At 37.5% G+C, this 15,876-nt stretch overlaps 2 protein-coding genes across 4 annotated transcripts in view; one reads left to right on the forward strand and one right to left on the reverse strand.

Annotated features, from left to right (window-relative positions):
• LMLN (leishmanolysin like peptidase) overlaps window positions 1-11,892 on the reverse strand; it is a 48,684-nt gene extending 36,792 nt beyond the window's left edge. For all 3 annotated transcript variants that reach the window (XM_055568493.1, XM_055568490.1, XM_055568492.1), the window contains exons 1-5: window positions 11,637-11,892; window positions 4,463-4,557; window positions 3,890-3,920; window positions 2,901-2,983; window positions 2,307-2,430 (exon numbers count right to left, since the gene is read on the reverse strand). In XM_055568493.1, coding sequence (XP_055424468.1) covers window positions 2,307-2,430; window positions 2,901-2,983; window positions 3,890-3,920; window positions 4,463-4,557; window positions 11,637-11,855 — 552 coding nt within the window. In that variant the 5' untranslated portion in view covers window positions 11,856-11,892. The remainder of the gene's footprint in view (window positions 1-2,306; window positions 2,431-2,900; window positions 2,984-3,889; window positions 3,921-4,462; window positions 4,558-11,636) is intronic.
• A 91-nt stretch (window positions 11,893-11,983) lies between these two features.
• The window catches only part of IQCG (IQ motif containing G), a 54,475-nt gene continuing 50,582 nt past the window's right edge, over window positions 11,984-15,876 (forward strand). Inside the window, exon 1 of the mRNA XM_055568516.1 lies at window positions 11,984-12,043. The gene's annotated coding sequence lies outside the window, so the exon portion shown is untranslated. The remainder of the gene's footprint in view (window positions 12,044-15,876) is intronic.

Genomic DNA, 15,876 nt, shown 5'->3' on the forward strand with positions numbered 1-15,876 from the left:
TAGTTTTCTAAGCAAACTTTGCCCTTTTAACACCTGCTTTTTAGAGAATTTCTATCAAAGTTCCTAAATAACCATAATCTCCAAATTATAAATAGGAAAATCAGTAAATTTTGGGTTTTTTTCCATACATAAGTAATGTTTGTAGAGAGAGAAAAAACAGAAATTCTCACTTCTGCTTACTGTTGCTTCTCTAACACACATATTTATAATTTTAAAATTCAATTACTTTAATCTGCTAATAGTTGGTGTTATGAAAAGCTGTGATTTAACAGCATTCTTTTCCATGATCTTTCATTTCTTAAAAAAAAAAGTTTAGGAACCTCCCTCCCCCCCACAAGAAGATAAAACAGAATTTGAAACGACAAAATAATTTAAAATAAACAAAAATAGGAAAAAATAAATGTGCCTTAAAATGTCTAGGAAATGTCTCTAAATGTCTTAGGACAAAAGATAAATATGTAATTAACAAGTTGTTTTAATTTTGAAACATGTCCCTAAAACCCTTTATGCTCTTGAGGAATTTGATAAAAGAAATGGAAGCTGAGTAAGTTAGCTGAATTTGTGCCAATATAGGGTTCAAAAAGCCTTTGGTGAGCTTCAGATACCTCAAGAAAAAATTACGAAGTACACTTCAACCATATGCTTGATTTTGCTTATAAAATCAATGTTCAATAACATTTATTTTCTACAAGTAATGAGAGAACATAGTTAAATAGAGAAAGACATCTAAAGCAATAATCATATTTTTCAAAAAGTATGTATAAGTTGGTTTTCTGGTTTATGCATTTAAGTTTTTCTATTTTTTCTGATACAAATAATATATGCTTAATATGAAAAATTGGAAAGTTACAAAAACATATAACTTACCAAATAAAAGTCTCCCACAATCCAACTCAATGAAAATCATTAAAATTTTAATGTCTCCAGATTTTTAATATATGTATATTTCCAATTACTTTATAACTTTTTATATGTGTGTATATACTTATTTTTATTACTTATGCTTTTATTTCAGCTTTATTGAAAGGTGAAGGTGAAAGTGAAAAGCCAAAGTGAAAGTCACTCCGTCGTGTCTCTCTGTGACCCCATGGACTGTATAGTCCATGGAATTCTCCAGGAGTATTCCCTTCTCCAGGAGATCTTCCCAACCCAGGGACTGAACCTAGGTCTCCCACATTGCAGGTGGATTGTATACCAGCTGAGCCACAAGGGAAGCCCAAGAATACTGGAGTAGGTAGCCTATCTCTTCTCCTGCAGATCTTCCCAACCCAGGAATCAAACTGGAGTCTCCTGCATTGCAGGCGGATTCTTAACCAGCTGAGCTATCAGGGAAACCCATAAGTTAAAGTCGCTCAGTTGTGTCTGACTCTTTGCAACCCCATGGACTCTCCAGGTCAGAACACTGGAGTGGGTAGCCTTTCCCTTCTCCAGGGGATCTTCCTAACATAGGAATCAAGCCCAGGTCTCCCTCATTGAAGGTGGATTCTTTAAGAGCTGAGCCACAAGGGAAGACCAAGGGTGAAAAATTGATAACTTTTAATTTTTAAATAAAACAGGCTAACTACCCACACTGATTTACCTTTAAAAAATTTTTTTATTGAAGTATAGTTGATTTACAATGTTGTGCAAATCTGCTGTACAAAGTAACTCAGCTATACACACAATACACATTCTTTTTTTACATTCTCTTCCATTACAGTTTACCACAGGATACTGAATATAGTTCCCTGTGCTATACAGTAGGACCCTGTTGTTTATCCATTCTAAATTTAATGTTTGCTACAATTTATTTAGATCAAGATCGATTTCATTAACAGCTGTATAGTATTCCATTATGTGGTTATGCCATAACGTAACTAGTATAGGTATATTTATAGTTTTACAAAGAATACCCTTGAACATATATTATATAGTTGTAAGTATTTTTATGGAATACATTTCCATGATGGGTTGAACCTTACTTTTATTTGAAGAGATAAGGTTAAATTGCCCTTTAAAAATACTGAGGTATACAGCTGCTAAAAGATATTTTGGAGAGCAAAGATAAAGTTCTAAGCAGAAATGATTTAGCAACCCCAGAGATAAACTGAAAAAAGAAAAGAAATAACTAAATTCATTTGAAAACCAATGAAAGAATAAAATCAGCACACCCAATTGTGATTACTTTGGATAGAGAATGAAGCTTTTGAACTGTAAAACTGCAAAAACTGTAAAACTGTAAAAACTTCTGGAAACAATCACAATTGAAAATCTGTTCTAAGTTTATCCTAAAGAATAAAAATGTTGCAAAGAGCAGGGTGAACTACCTGGAGGTGCTCCTCAGGCACTATAATGGGACCGCATTTTGTATGCTCTGCACATTCCCCAGTACAGCATCTATGGTGATCATTTTCCTTCCGTAGGTATTGGTATTGGTTCGTTGCACATTGTCTTCAGTTCATTTTTACATTAAAGTTTAATTACAAAAAACAAAAAACAAGATTAGTTCACAGCAGTTAAAAACACTGTAAAAAACTAGTAGTTGCTATATTTAGTTCATTAATAGCTACTATTTTAGTTAGAAAAGTAGTCTCAGAAACAATTTTGGTTCCATGGGAAAAGCTCCTAGTGTGGGTTTTCAAACACTTCAAAAGCCTATACTGTACACATAAAGGAGGAAGGAAGGGGAGATGGGGAAAAGGGTACAACTACACCCAAAGAAAAGACGCAGTGGGTCCCGTCATAATGGAAAATCAGGGACAGAATGACTACCCAACATGCTATATCTTACGGTTTGGTCTCTAAGAACCAACATAATAAAATACTCCCAGTATAAATTTCAAAATTTGCCATACTGACAGAATGAAGAGGGCAGACGGCTAAGCAATTGAAGAAAATGACCTGTATGACATGTGACATACCTACTAAGTAATATAGTGCCCGCAGGTCTACGAACCTGGAAAGTCTTCTCTAAATAAGAAACAGCTTGTGGGAAAAGTTTGTTCTAAATAAAAGTTGAAATAAAAAAACAGTCAGAATTAACTAAGAGATAAACCATGTTTAAAACAAGCAAGCACAGGGTATTAATGACTAAAGGGGAAGAAGGAAAAAGCCTTGTAACTCAAATACAATATTTAGTCAAAGGTTGTGTGGCTAGGGGTAGGGGAGAGAGTGAGCGTAGGAGCAAAGGAATTTCTTCACCTTCTAGTTTAGTTTTGGAGGAAAAAGCACCAGAAAGCTCCTTCCATACCCTATTCTATTTAAATAGAATACTATAAAACATAAATCACAACTATTAATCTAACTTACTTTAAATTTGAGACTGCTTTGGATGACTCCAAGACTAATGTAGTTCATGTTAAGAAAATCTTGTATTTAGAAGATCTACTTTAACTTCACCAATTTCTGTTGCCCATAATGAGCTGGCTTAGTGTGTGTGCGTGTGTGTGTGTGTGCGTGTGTGAGCGCGTGCCTCTGTAATAGTTAAAAAGTGTATGAGGCCAGCACCTTTATAAACAACCTTGGCATTTCATACTATCAGGCCAATTATTCTTCAGGAGAATGAGCATTTACACCAAGAAAACTGTTTTTGATATTTTTAAAAAGTCATCTTTTCCATCCTATCCTAAGCATGCTCTGCTCCCCTAAAACCTAAGAGGACAAGTAAAAGAAATGAGAATGACTTAATATCACATTATAAAATGAGAAAACTAACTTAATATCAAATATGAACAAAGTTTTAGTGAGTACATCACAACAACATGTTTGTGAAAATGAGAAATACACTTACCATCTTTTATTTAGTCATTCACAAAATAGTCATGTATATATTTTTCATTATTGAAGTAAAATTAACATATAATAAAACGCACGATTTTAAGTGTTCAAGTCATGAGTATTTATTACATACCTTTACAAGGTGTCTTTTCTCAGGGAGCAACCTGAAAATGATGACATAAAACATAAAGATTGCCATGCTGAGGGCAAACCATCGTCTCATTTGTTCAGAATATATCTGGCAGGAGCCCCAGATCTCAGTGAGCATTTTAGAGTTGATCAAATACGGTCTTGTTCATTTGGGAAGTGAAAGACATCAACTACTCCCAATAGCTCTTCATAAACTACTACAGATTCATAATTTATCTCTTTTCTGAACCTTTCTTTAAAAATCAGGCTATATCATCTCTCTGGTTAATAATTTTGCACGTTCTTATTATTGTATACATTGGTATTTCCTCTTATTTTTCCTTGAAGTACTTATTGTGGCCAGGTCTCTTATTGACCACATCCACGAAGATATATGCTGGTTCTGTTTAAATTATTCAAGATGCATAGGTTTAAATCATATCTCATGGCCTTCATCTTTCTAAATTAAAAAGCATATTTAGTTTAATTCCATTTATGGAACTCCAGGTAACAAATGAAAGTATCTTCAATAGTTTGATTCTTAATAAAAAAGATGACAAAATAATGGTGTACTTACTCTTCAATACTTTTATCGTAGATAATCTTAATTCTTAAATGTTCATTAACATCTCTCTTTACAACATGATTTTTAAGATGGACCTTATTTATGACCTGAGATAAAGAAATAGATTTGAAAAAATATATATAGATTAGCTACTTAGGGATTCAAAATTAACAAACTAAATTTTAAATGTAATACTCAGAAAAAAAAAAATAAGAACTAAATAAATCAAGAGAGAGTTCATGCTCACGGATACAAAAACTCAGTACTACCAAGATGTCAGTTCTTTCCAGTTTCACCTATGCCAATCCCAATAAAAATTTCAGAAAGTTACATTGTGAATATCAACAAACTAATTCCAAAGTTTATATAGATGGCAAAAGACCCAGAATAGCCAACAAAATGTTGAAGAAGAAAACAAAGTTGAAGGAATGACACTACTTGACTTCAAGATTTACTATAAAGTTACAGCATCAAGAGAGTGTGGTACTGGCAAAAGGAGAAACAAAGAGGTCAGTGAAACAGAACAGAGAGCCCAGAAATAGATCCACATAAATGCATTCGCCTGATCTCTGACAAAGGAAAAAGGCAATAAAATGAAACAATGTCTTTTCAACAAATGGTGTTGGAACAACTGGATATTCATATGGAAAAAAGTGAATCTAGAGTCAGACCCCACATCTTTTATAAAAATTAACTCAAAATGGGTTATAAATCTCAATGTAAAATATAAAATACTGAACTATAAAACTCTTAGAGAAGATACTATAGGAGAAAAACTAGATATTCATGGGTATAGTGATGACTTTTTTTTGTTTACTTTTTAATACTTATTTATTATTTATTTTTGGCTGTGTCAAGTCTTAGTAGCGGCACACGGGATCTTCCGTTAAGGCACCAGCTCTGGAGTGCATGGGCTCTGTAGCTGCAGCTCGCAGGCTTAGTTGCCCTACAGCATGTGCGATCTTAGTTCCCTCACCAGGGCTCAAACCCACGTGTCCTGCATTGGAAGGTGGACTTTTAACCACTGGACCAGGGAAGTCCCTGTTTATTATTTTTTTAATCGCAGCATGCAAACTTTTAGTTGTGGCACTTGGGATCTAGTTCTCTGACCAGGGACCAACCTGAGGCCCTCTGCACTGGCCCCCACTAGACCATCAGAGAAGTGCCTAGTGATGACTTTTTAGATACAAAACTAAAGACATAATCCATGAATGAAATAATTGATAATTTCAACTTTATTAATAATAAATACTTCGCTCAATGAAAGTTAACATCAAGAAAAGAAGACAAGCCACACACTGGGAGAATATATTTGCAAAGGACACGTTGGATAAAGGACTATTATCCAAAATATACAAAGAGCTCTTAAAACTCAACAATAAGAAAATGAACAACTCAAGTAAAACACGGGCCAAAAACCTTAACACACACCTCACCAAAGAAGGTATGCAGATGGCAAATAAATATACAAAAAGATGTTTCACATTACATATCATTCAGTTCAGTTCAGTTCAGTCACTCAGTTGTGTCTGACTCTTTGTGACCCTATGAATCGCAGCACACCAGGCCTCCCTGTCCATTACCAACTCCCGGAGTTCACTCAGACTCACGTCCATCGAGTCAGTGATGCCATCCAGCCATCTCATCCTCTGTCGTCCCCTTCTCCTCCTGCCCCCAATCCCTCCCAGCATCAGGAAAACACAAATTAAAACAATGAGATATCTCTATATGGCTATTAGAATGGCCAAAATCTGGAACATATACTATACCAAATGCTGCCAAGGATGTAGAGCAATAGGAATTCTCATTAATTACTGGTGGGGATGTAACATGTACAGCTATTCTGGAAGACAGTTTTGGCAGTTTCTTACAAAACTAAACATACTTCTTGCCATAATCACTCAGCAGTCATGCTCCTTGGCATTTACACAGATGAGTTAAAAATGTAAATTCACACAAAAGCCTGTTCATGGATCTTTATAGCAGCTTTATTCATAATTGCTACAACTCAGAAGCAGCCAAGATGCTTTTCAACAGGTAAACGGATAAATAAATAGTGGTATATCCAGACAATGAAATAGTATTCAGAGTTAAAAGGATGAGCTATTAAGCCATGAGAAGACATGAAGCAAACTTAAATGCATATCACTGACTCAATGGACATGAGTTTGAGCAAGCTCTGGGAGATGACGAAGGACAAGGAAGGCTGGTGCGCTGCTGTCCACACAGTCACAAAGAGTCAGACATGACTGGGAGACGGAACATCAACAGAGTGAAAGAAGTCAATCTGAAAAGGCTACATACTACATGATTCTAACCAGATGACATTTTGGAAAAGGGAAAACTATGGACACAGTACAAAGATTGGTGTTTGCCAAGGATAGAAAGATGGCAGAGGAATAAGCAGAGCACACAGGATTCTGAAAGCAGTGGAACTACCATGTATGATACTGTAATGATGGCTATGTGTCATTATGCATTTGTCCAAACCCATGGAATGTACAACACCAATAGTAAACTCTAATATGGACTTTGGGTGCTTATGATGTGTCAGTGTAGTTTCATCAGTTACAACAAAAGTACCACTCTGATTAGGGATGTTGGTGATAGGGGAGTCTATGCATGTCAAGAGGAATACAGTACTTGGGAAATCTCTGTACCTTCTTCACAATTTTGCAGTGAGTCTAAACCTGTTTTTATTTTTTTAAATAAAGTATTTAATTAAAAAAAAATAAAGATGAGAAGACAATGAAACAAATAGTTAAAGCACTAAAAGAAAGATGTTCAATACTGAAGTTTATCTCTAGTGAGATAAAAGATAAACTTTTACATCTCATAGACAGGTGAGATATAAAATTCTAATCATAAGCAAGCTGGAATGGATATACTAATATCAGCAAAGCAGACAAAGGTAGAGAGTATTACCAGTAATAAAGAATGTTTTATAACAATAAAGGATTGAAAGTGAAAGTGAAAGTGAAGTCGCTTAGTCCTGTCTGAGTCTTTGTGACCCCATGGACTGTAGCTCCTCCCTCCATGGGATTCTCCAGTGTGAATGTACCTAGCAATAGATACAAAATCCATGAAGCAAAAACTGACAGAACTAAAGGAAGAAAAAGAAAAACATTTATAATCATAGAAAATTTTAAGATCCTATCAATTAGACAAAAAATTTTAAGAACATAGAAATCTATAGCTAATATTTTATAATAATTGTAAATGGAATACAACCCTTAAACTTGTATAAAAAATATAGAAATCTGAAGTGTACCATCAGTTACCTTACCTTATTGATGTTTACAGAAAACTATACTCAGTACCTATAGTATACTCTTTACTAGTACACAGAAAAGCTTAGTGGGATAGAGAATATGCTGAAATATATGTAAAACAATTTCAAAGAACTGAAATCTTACAGAAGATATTCTCTAAATTAGAAATTAATAACCATAAGCTATCTAGAAAAGGACCAAATATTTAGAAATTATATTTTAAACATTTTTAATAACCCATGGATCAAAGATAAAATTACTTGGGAAAATAAAAGCATCTGAACTAAGTGACAATTAAAATACAATGTGTCAAAATTTGTGAAGTGTAGCTAAATTTGTACTGAGAGAAATACAGATCTTTAAATGTTTATAGTAGGAAAGAAAAAAGAGCTCAAAAACAATGATGTAAGTCTCTGCCTAACAATATGAGCAAAGTAAATCCACGATAAGGAGAAAGGAGAAATAACAAAGAACAGAAAACAATGAAATAGAAAACAATAATTAAAGAAAATTACCAAAGCTAATGGTTGGCTATTTAAAATTATTAATAAGATTAATAAGCTCCTAGAAAGAATGGACTAAAATAAAATAAACACAAATTACCACATTGGAAATGAAAGTGCGGATATCACTCAGATTCTATAGACATCAAAAGGATAAATATATTATGAACAACTTTATGTCAGTAAGTGTAACAATTCAGATGAAATAAAGTCCTTAAAAAACACATGTTACCAAGACTGACACAAGATCAAATAGATACTATGAACAGACCTGTATCAGAGAAACTGAATTTATCTGTTCCTACCAAGTGGTTTCTTGGGGCCAGAAGTGAAAACATGAGTTTTCTGTAAATGGGCACAAGGGTTCTTTCCAGGTTGATGAAAAAATTCTAAAACTGGACTGTGGTGATAGTTCTATAACTCTGTAAATTTATTAAAAATCACTTATTTGGATACTTAAGTGGGTGAATTTTATGGTATATAAATTATAGCTCAATGAAAGTGTTAAAAAAAACAAACAAACAACTTTTCATAAAGAAAACCTGTAGGCCCTGATAGTTTCAGTTATGGATGGCATCACTGACTCAATGGACATGAGTTTGAGCAGACTCCGGGAGATAGTGAAGGGCAGGGAAGATATTAAGGAAGATATTTTCTACAAACTCTTTTAGAAAATATATAATAGAATTTTCCAACTCATTTTGTACAGTCAGCATAATTCTGATACCAAAAGCTAATAAAAATTTCACTGAAAAGGAAACTATAAACCAATATCACTTATAAACATAGATATAAAAATCCTTCATCTATGAGGAAACTGAATTCAGAAGTGTATTAAAAAGGATAATATATCATACCCAATTAAAATCTATTCCAAAAATACAAGGTTGATTTACTATTGGAAAATTCAATGTGATCTACTATATTATACATTATATAATTCCATTTATTTAAGCTGAATTCTAGAACAGGCAAAACTAATTTGCTGTAAAATCTAAATCTAATACAAAAAAAATAAAAAAAAGAAAAGAGATGGGAGAAACTGATTGGCACAGAACAGGAGAAAATTTTCTGGAGACTTGAAAATGTTCTATTCTGTATTGTGATAGGTTGTTGGTTTTACATGAATGTAAATGATTGTATTTGCTACATTTCAGTATATATAAATTTTACAGGAAAACAAAAAAAACCTGTAAAGGTAACAATAACAGTGGGTGGATAGAGAATGGACAGAAGTATATGAAACAGAATAAGAAAACAGTGGTAAGTGTTGAAGCTGGGTGAAGGGTCATGGGAGTTCATTATACTATTCTGGTTTTGTTTTAATTTACACAATAAAACATTAAACCAAAACTTAAAAGTTTTCAGTTGAGAACAAGTTATATGAGTCAAATGTTTTGTAGTTCCCCGTCATTACCAATATAAAGTTACTGTAATTTCCTGTTGCAATTATCAGAGATGCAGTCACTACTGTTACAATGACTAGCACTTGCCTATTCTTTGTGTCCAAATTAAAGCAAAGAGAATGGCTATGAGGACTTGTTACAACGTATTCTGTGAAGAAACAGGAAAATTTATTAGGAATGAGAACTCTCAAGAATTTAATAGCTTGCTTTTAATATCTGAAGCACCATCACTATTTAGTTTGTTCAGCCAAGAGCCATAAATAAGAATAGAGGGAAGTTTCAGGAAGAGTTTTCAAGCTGTGTACCTTTATTTTTATTTCCACAGCATGTGGAATCTTAGTTCTCTGCTAGGGATTGAACATGTGTCCCCTGCAGTGGAAACTCTTAGCACTCTTAGCACTGTACTGCCTGGGAGTCTGTTTTCAGCTCTACAAAAAGAACAATGATCTCTCCAAAAAGCAAAGGGACTGCCTCTGGAGACAATTTCCCTATTTGTGGAAATGTTCAAATATAAGTAAGAGATTTGTACACTGGCAACAATCACAAGAAGAAAACAGCTATTAAGGTTCCTTCAAGTACAGAGATTTTGCAGTTCTTTGAACTACTTTCTCTTGATCTAAATTCATTAAGAGAGAAATGCAGGGCTTTGTGGAAATGTATTTTAAAAAGAATTCACTAGGTAGGTGGGAGAACTGAGATGTTTAAGGGTACAAATTTGCAACTAGTAGATAAGTCAGTCCTGGAGATCTAATGTACAACACAGTGATTACAGATTACAATACTGTATTATAAACTTACAAGTTGCTAAGAGACTAAAGAATAAATAAAACAATTCAGCCAGAATGCAGTGTCATGATAAAAGCTGTAATATAGCCACAAACACCAAACTTACAATTCTGGCATATATGATTATAACAGCACACAGAGAAATTTGAAAATTATCACAAAAATGAATTTTCTTAGATTTAGATTTCTGGGCTGAACTGAAAATTTCCAAATTAATCTTTTTTGATAAAGTAATAAGACAAAATATTAATATAAAATCAATCACAACATGCAGCCCTGCCCCCAGGTACTGTGTCTCCTTTCCTCAAAGAATACTGATTACTGTGGCCCTTCTCTAAATACTGTACAGAAATCAAAGTACAAGACACAATCCTCATATACCAAGGAAAATTACAATTCAACTACAAAAGCAAGATATGTCTGAAAAATAAGCTGTCACCACATAGCGGGACTCGGTTAAGTGCCAGAAAAGAGTACAGATAAGACATATTGTAAAATGAAAAGAACATTCTGCTGGGGTGGTTTCAGCAGGCTGCCTTGCGATTAAGGAACTAAGAATGAAAGAATTTAGACAGAAAGAAAAATACAATGGGAGGGAGAAAGGTATTTCAAGGGCAGGAGTACAGGGTTAAAGCAAGCAATGTGATGAAGTAACTTGAAAATAAATCTGAATTTTGTCTCCAGAGAACCCCCAATATCTCTGCAACGATTTTGTCTAGCTCTCCAATCAATTCTTTTTCAAACCTTTAAGTCAGTGGTTTCCCAAGTAAGGTCCTTGGACAAGAAGCATCAACGATCTGGGAACTTCAACTGCAAATTCTGAGGCTCCATCCGAGATCTAATGAGTCAGAAGTGGGCAGCGGGAGGGAATGAATGGAGCGGCCAGTTGAATTTTAACAAGTCCTTAGGACACGACTGAGCGATTAAGCACAGCACAGTAGGTAATTCTGATGTACACCCAAGTTGGAAAACCACTGCTCTAGGACAACTTGCTAAGCACAACTCTCCGCACGGGAAAGTGATGATGTTCTTTTCGAGTGCCGAATTGAGCCACTTTGCTGGGTACAAGAAGGGAGCTGATGGCTGGTCCCAACCCTCTCGGAGTCCAGTCTCTGGCCCAATCTCGCTTTCTCCTCTAGTACACCCTGTTCCAACCCTATCCTCTCTACCGTTGCCTCCCATATTACTTTACCCTCACAGGGCCCCTCCGTCGCCCTACCTCAGAGTCAGAGGGGACGTGGTGCCGGCACGGAGGAGAACTGCGCAAGGAGACAGGAATAGATGTGGTGCTTGCCCGGAGCCCGCCCAAAAGAAGTAAAACGCCTCGGACCCATAAAGGACCGCTCCAGTGCCACCGGCTCGGGCCCAGGCCTGAATCCGAGGTGCCCGCTCTTCTACCCGACTCGGCCGCCATCTTCAGGCCGAGCGTCGTTACCATGGAGTACGTGACGCCTCCGCGGCCAGCGCCAGCCCCGCCCCTCGCCTCTCCAGGCAGGTGGAGGGACTTGGCGGCTGAAAGTTGCTTTTTGATTGGCTTGCGTCACCGGTAAGAAGTTCAACGCGGAAGATGAGAGTCGCATCACGATCATCGCGTCTCGTTCGCGTGAAGCCGGCCTAGCAGCCCACGTGAGTTGTGCTGTGAGATTAGTCGGTATTGATGGTAATGAGATGGTGATAAGGACGTGTCCTTACTGAAGGAGTTTTACTTTTTAATTCAGTTATCCAGTGAAAAAATATGGACCCACTAGGTGCCAGGCGGAGAAGGCAATGGCAACCCACTCCAGTACTCTTGCCTGGAAAATCCCATGGGCAGAGGAGCCTGGTAGGCTGCAGTCCATGGGGTCGCTACGAGTCGGACACGACTGAGCGACTTCACTTAAACTTTTCACTTTCACGCATTGGAGAAGGAAATGGCAACCCACTCCAGTGTTCTTGCCTGGAGAATCCCAGGGATGGCAGAGCCTGGTGGGCTGCCGTCTCTGGGGTCGCACAGAATCGGACTCGACTGAAGTGACTTAGCAGCAGCAGCAGCAGCAGGTGCCAGGAGCTTAGACATAAATAGATGAAAAGTCTTAAGATTTAGCTCTCTGTTTAAAAGGTAAGTGGAATGTACTTTTCAATTTTACTTATCCTGAGTCACCGATTTTAGGACCTACCTTTTTTTAAGTTGAAGGTAGTTGAATTATAATATCGTGTTAAATCCACTTAAAATTTTTTTGTCCTCCCCCTTGTGGCTCAGCTGGTAAAGAATCCGCCTGCAATGCGGGAGACCTAAGTTCGATCTGTGGGTTGGGAGGATCCCCTGGAGAAAGGAAAGGCTACCCACTCCAGTATTCTGGCCTGGAGAATTCCATGGACTGTATAGTCCATAGGGTCGCAGAGAGTCGCACACGACTGAGCGACTTTCACTTTCACAGTAGGTGGGATCTTAAGTTTCCTGACCAGGGATCAAACCCTGCCCCCTGCACTGGAAACGTGGCTTTTTAATCACTGGACCGCCAGAGGTCCCAAACCCACTTCTTAACTAAAGTCATTTTCTGTACAATCAATGAATGTTAAGAGTTGCAAATGCGTTAACCCCTGTAGCTTAGATGGCAAACAATCTGCATGCAATGCGGGAGACCCGGGTTTGATCCCTGAGTAGGGAAGATCCCTTGGAGAATGGCTTACCTACTCCAGTATGCTTGCCTGGAGAACTGCATGGACAGAGAGTAACAGTCCATGGAGTTGCAAACAGTTGGACATAACTGAGCAATTAACACTTTTAACCCTGGAGGAAACATGGTAGATCCTTGCTATTAAAAGCTTAAAAGCTAAGCTGTGAGGAACTATAAAAAACTAATCTCCTTGTGGCCCACAAAAGAAACCAAGAAATTGGGAACTGTTACCACTGAGCTTTTAACAGTCACTTCAAGAATTGAATATTATAAATTACTATACTAGGAACTGTAGTAGGTTAAAAAAAATTCCCAAGAATTTATACATTTGATAAGATTATGTACTAAAAAAAAAAAATGGGTGGGGAATCATACATAAGAATAGTGGCATTAGATGTGGCTATCATCCCACAACAAGAGGAAGTTGGGATTTTAAACCAAATTTATCACTTTTAGTATGTGCTCTCTACACAAAACCACAAATTCCGGATTGTGAATAAAGAAAGAATGGTACCAGTTATCAAGTTCCCAGAGATAACAGCAGGGTCACCCTTGTGGAGTGGCAGTTTTAACAGTTTAAAGGACAAGGTGCTAGCCATTTTAGTTCATTTCAGTGAAACAAGCAATTCCTCCAATGTAACTTTGTCTTGAGGAGTCTGCACTAAACCAAACCTCTCTATGGGAGCAGATGAAGCCTAATACAGGCTCTCACAAGTGCTACCATCCCATCAGTTTAAGAGTGTGCATGAATTTGTGTGCAAGGCTTACTTCCAACTGCATTTACTCTGGTTATCCTAGACACTCTCAGCTTGCTTTTTCAAGTGCCTACCACTTCTTGTTTATCCACGCATTACTCTACCATCATCCCTGGATCTATCCACTGAACTCCTACAACAGAGATGATTTCCTCTCTTCTGTACACCTAATCCAGACCCCAATAACTACCTGCCTTCCTAGACACGTTGACAGGTGGGCATTCTCCAGCTTTCTCGAACTCATGAACTCTCCCCTCCCAACCATCCCCTGGTCCCCCAAATTTGTGTAAAGTTACCTGTTCAGCAACCAAAGCTGAGAACATTACTTCTGAAGACTCCTTTCCACAATTGGTTTTAAAATTTGGTTAATGTTTAGTCTATTTCAGTGTGCAAATAGTTAAGACTGCAAAGCCTGCCTGGTTTTCCCTTCGTTTATGCTGGGTTGCACAGGGATCTTTCTAAAATATGAATTTTGTCACCTGTCGCGCAAGCTCTTCAATGACACTCTAATTCGAGAATATTGTTGGGACATCCTTGGTGGTCCGGTGGTTAAGACTGCTTCACACTCACTTTGGAAGCACACAAACTAAAACTGGGATACTACCAAGATTAGCATGGTCCCCACACAAGAATGACACACAAATAGATGAAGCATCCCATATTAAGAAAGACTCATTTCCCCTGCAGGGGGGGCGTGGGTTTGACCCCTTGTTGGAGAACTAAGATCCCATATGCTATGGGTGACACAGTCAAAAACAAAATTAAATACTAATATCCTGGCATCTGGTAGTTTTCTAGACTTTCCAATTACTCCAGATAGGTTTTAGTCACATTACATAACCCAGTTAATTGGTTCCTCAAATGCCTTCTGCTTACACATCAAATCTTTGTGCCATTTCCCTTTTGAAATTGTAGGAAGAGATGCTTGGCAAGTGATATTTCATCTGCTCTTCTTGCCTTAACCCAACTTTCCAAGTTCAATTTCCTTAAGATCCTACGCAAGAAATTTGAAATGTGGTGGCCTTGAAAGGGTGAGGAGAGCATGGTTGCTCAATGACTCCAAACTGCTGCTTCTTACAACCCACATTGTTTCCCTTATGGCCATGCCTCCCAACAGTTGCTGCTGGACAGCTGCTGGACAACAAAAGACTGGCAGTACACAATACCCAATTTCCCTGAGTCTTTTGGCTTCAGGGCCACCATTAAACTAAGTGAAATGTAGAACTGCTATGTTCTACTCATTTTTAAGAGCTCTTAGATAAGCCCACCTAGATAGCATATTCAAAAGCAGACACCACTTTGCCAACAAAGGTCCGTCTAGTCAAGGCTATGATTTTTCCTGTGGTCATGTATGGATGTGAGAGTTGGACTGTGAAGAAGGCTGAGCGCCGAAGAATTGATGCTTTTGAACTGTGGTGTTGGGAGGACTCTTGAGAGTCCCTTGACTGCAACGAGATCCAACCAGTCCATTCTGAAGGAGATCAGCCCTGGGATTTCTTTGGAAGGACTGATGCTAAAGCTAAAACTCCAGTACTTTGGCCACCTCATGTGAAGAGTTGACTCATTGGAAAAGACTCTGATGCTGGGAGGGATTGGGGGCAGGAGGAGAAGGGAACGACAGAGGATGAGATGGCTGGATGGCATCACTGACTCGATGGACATTGAGTCTGAGTGAACTCCGGGAGTTGGTGATGGACAGGGAAGCCTGGCGTGCTGCGATTCATGGGGTCACCAAGAGTGGGACACGACTGAGCGACTGAACTAAGCCCACATACAATTTTAAGTCAAAAGGGGCTCAGTTTGTCAAATTCCCATTATATCATGCCAAAATATTTTAATCCTGCACTTTACTGTATTAAAACATGGAGCCAAAGAAAGCAAGCAACACTGTCCAGGCAATCCTGACCACCCTCTACTAAGATTTTTTTTCTAAGACTTACGGCATTTTGGAGACACTTTCAAGTTACACATTATTCCCAACCAAGTGTTATATAAATACTGGAATGCTTTGTCCAGTCGCAAATCCCAAATATTTCTCACCCATGTT

Source organism: Bubalus kerabau, chromosome 2 (assembly GCF_029407905.1).
Source record: "Bubalus kerabau isolate K-KA32 ecotype Philippines breed swamp buffalo chromosome 2, PCC_UOA_SB_1v2, whole genome shotgun sequence".
NCBI lineage: Eukaryota > Metazoa > Chordata > Mammalia > Artiodactyla > Bovidae > Bubalus > Bubalus kerabau.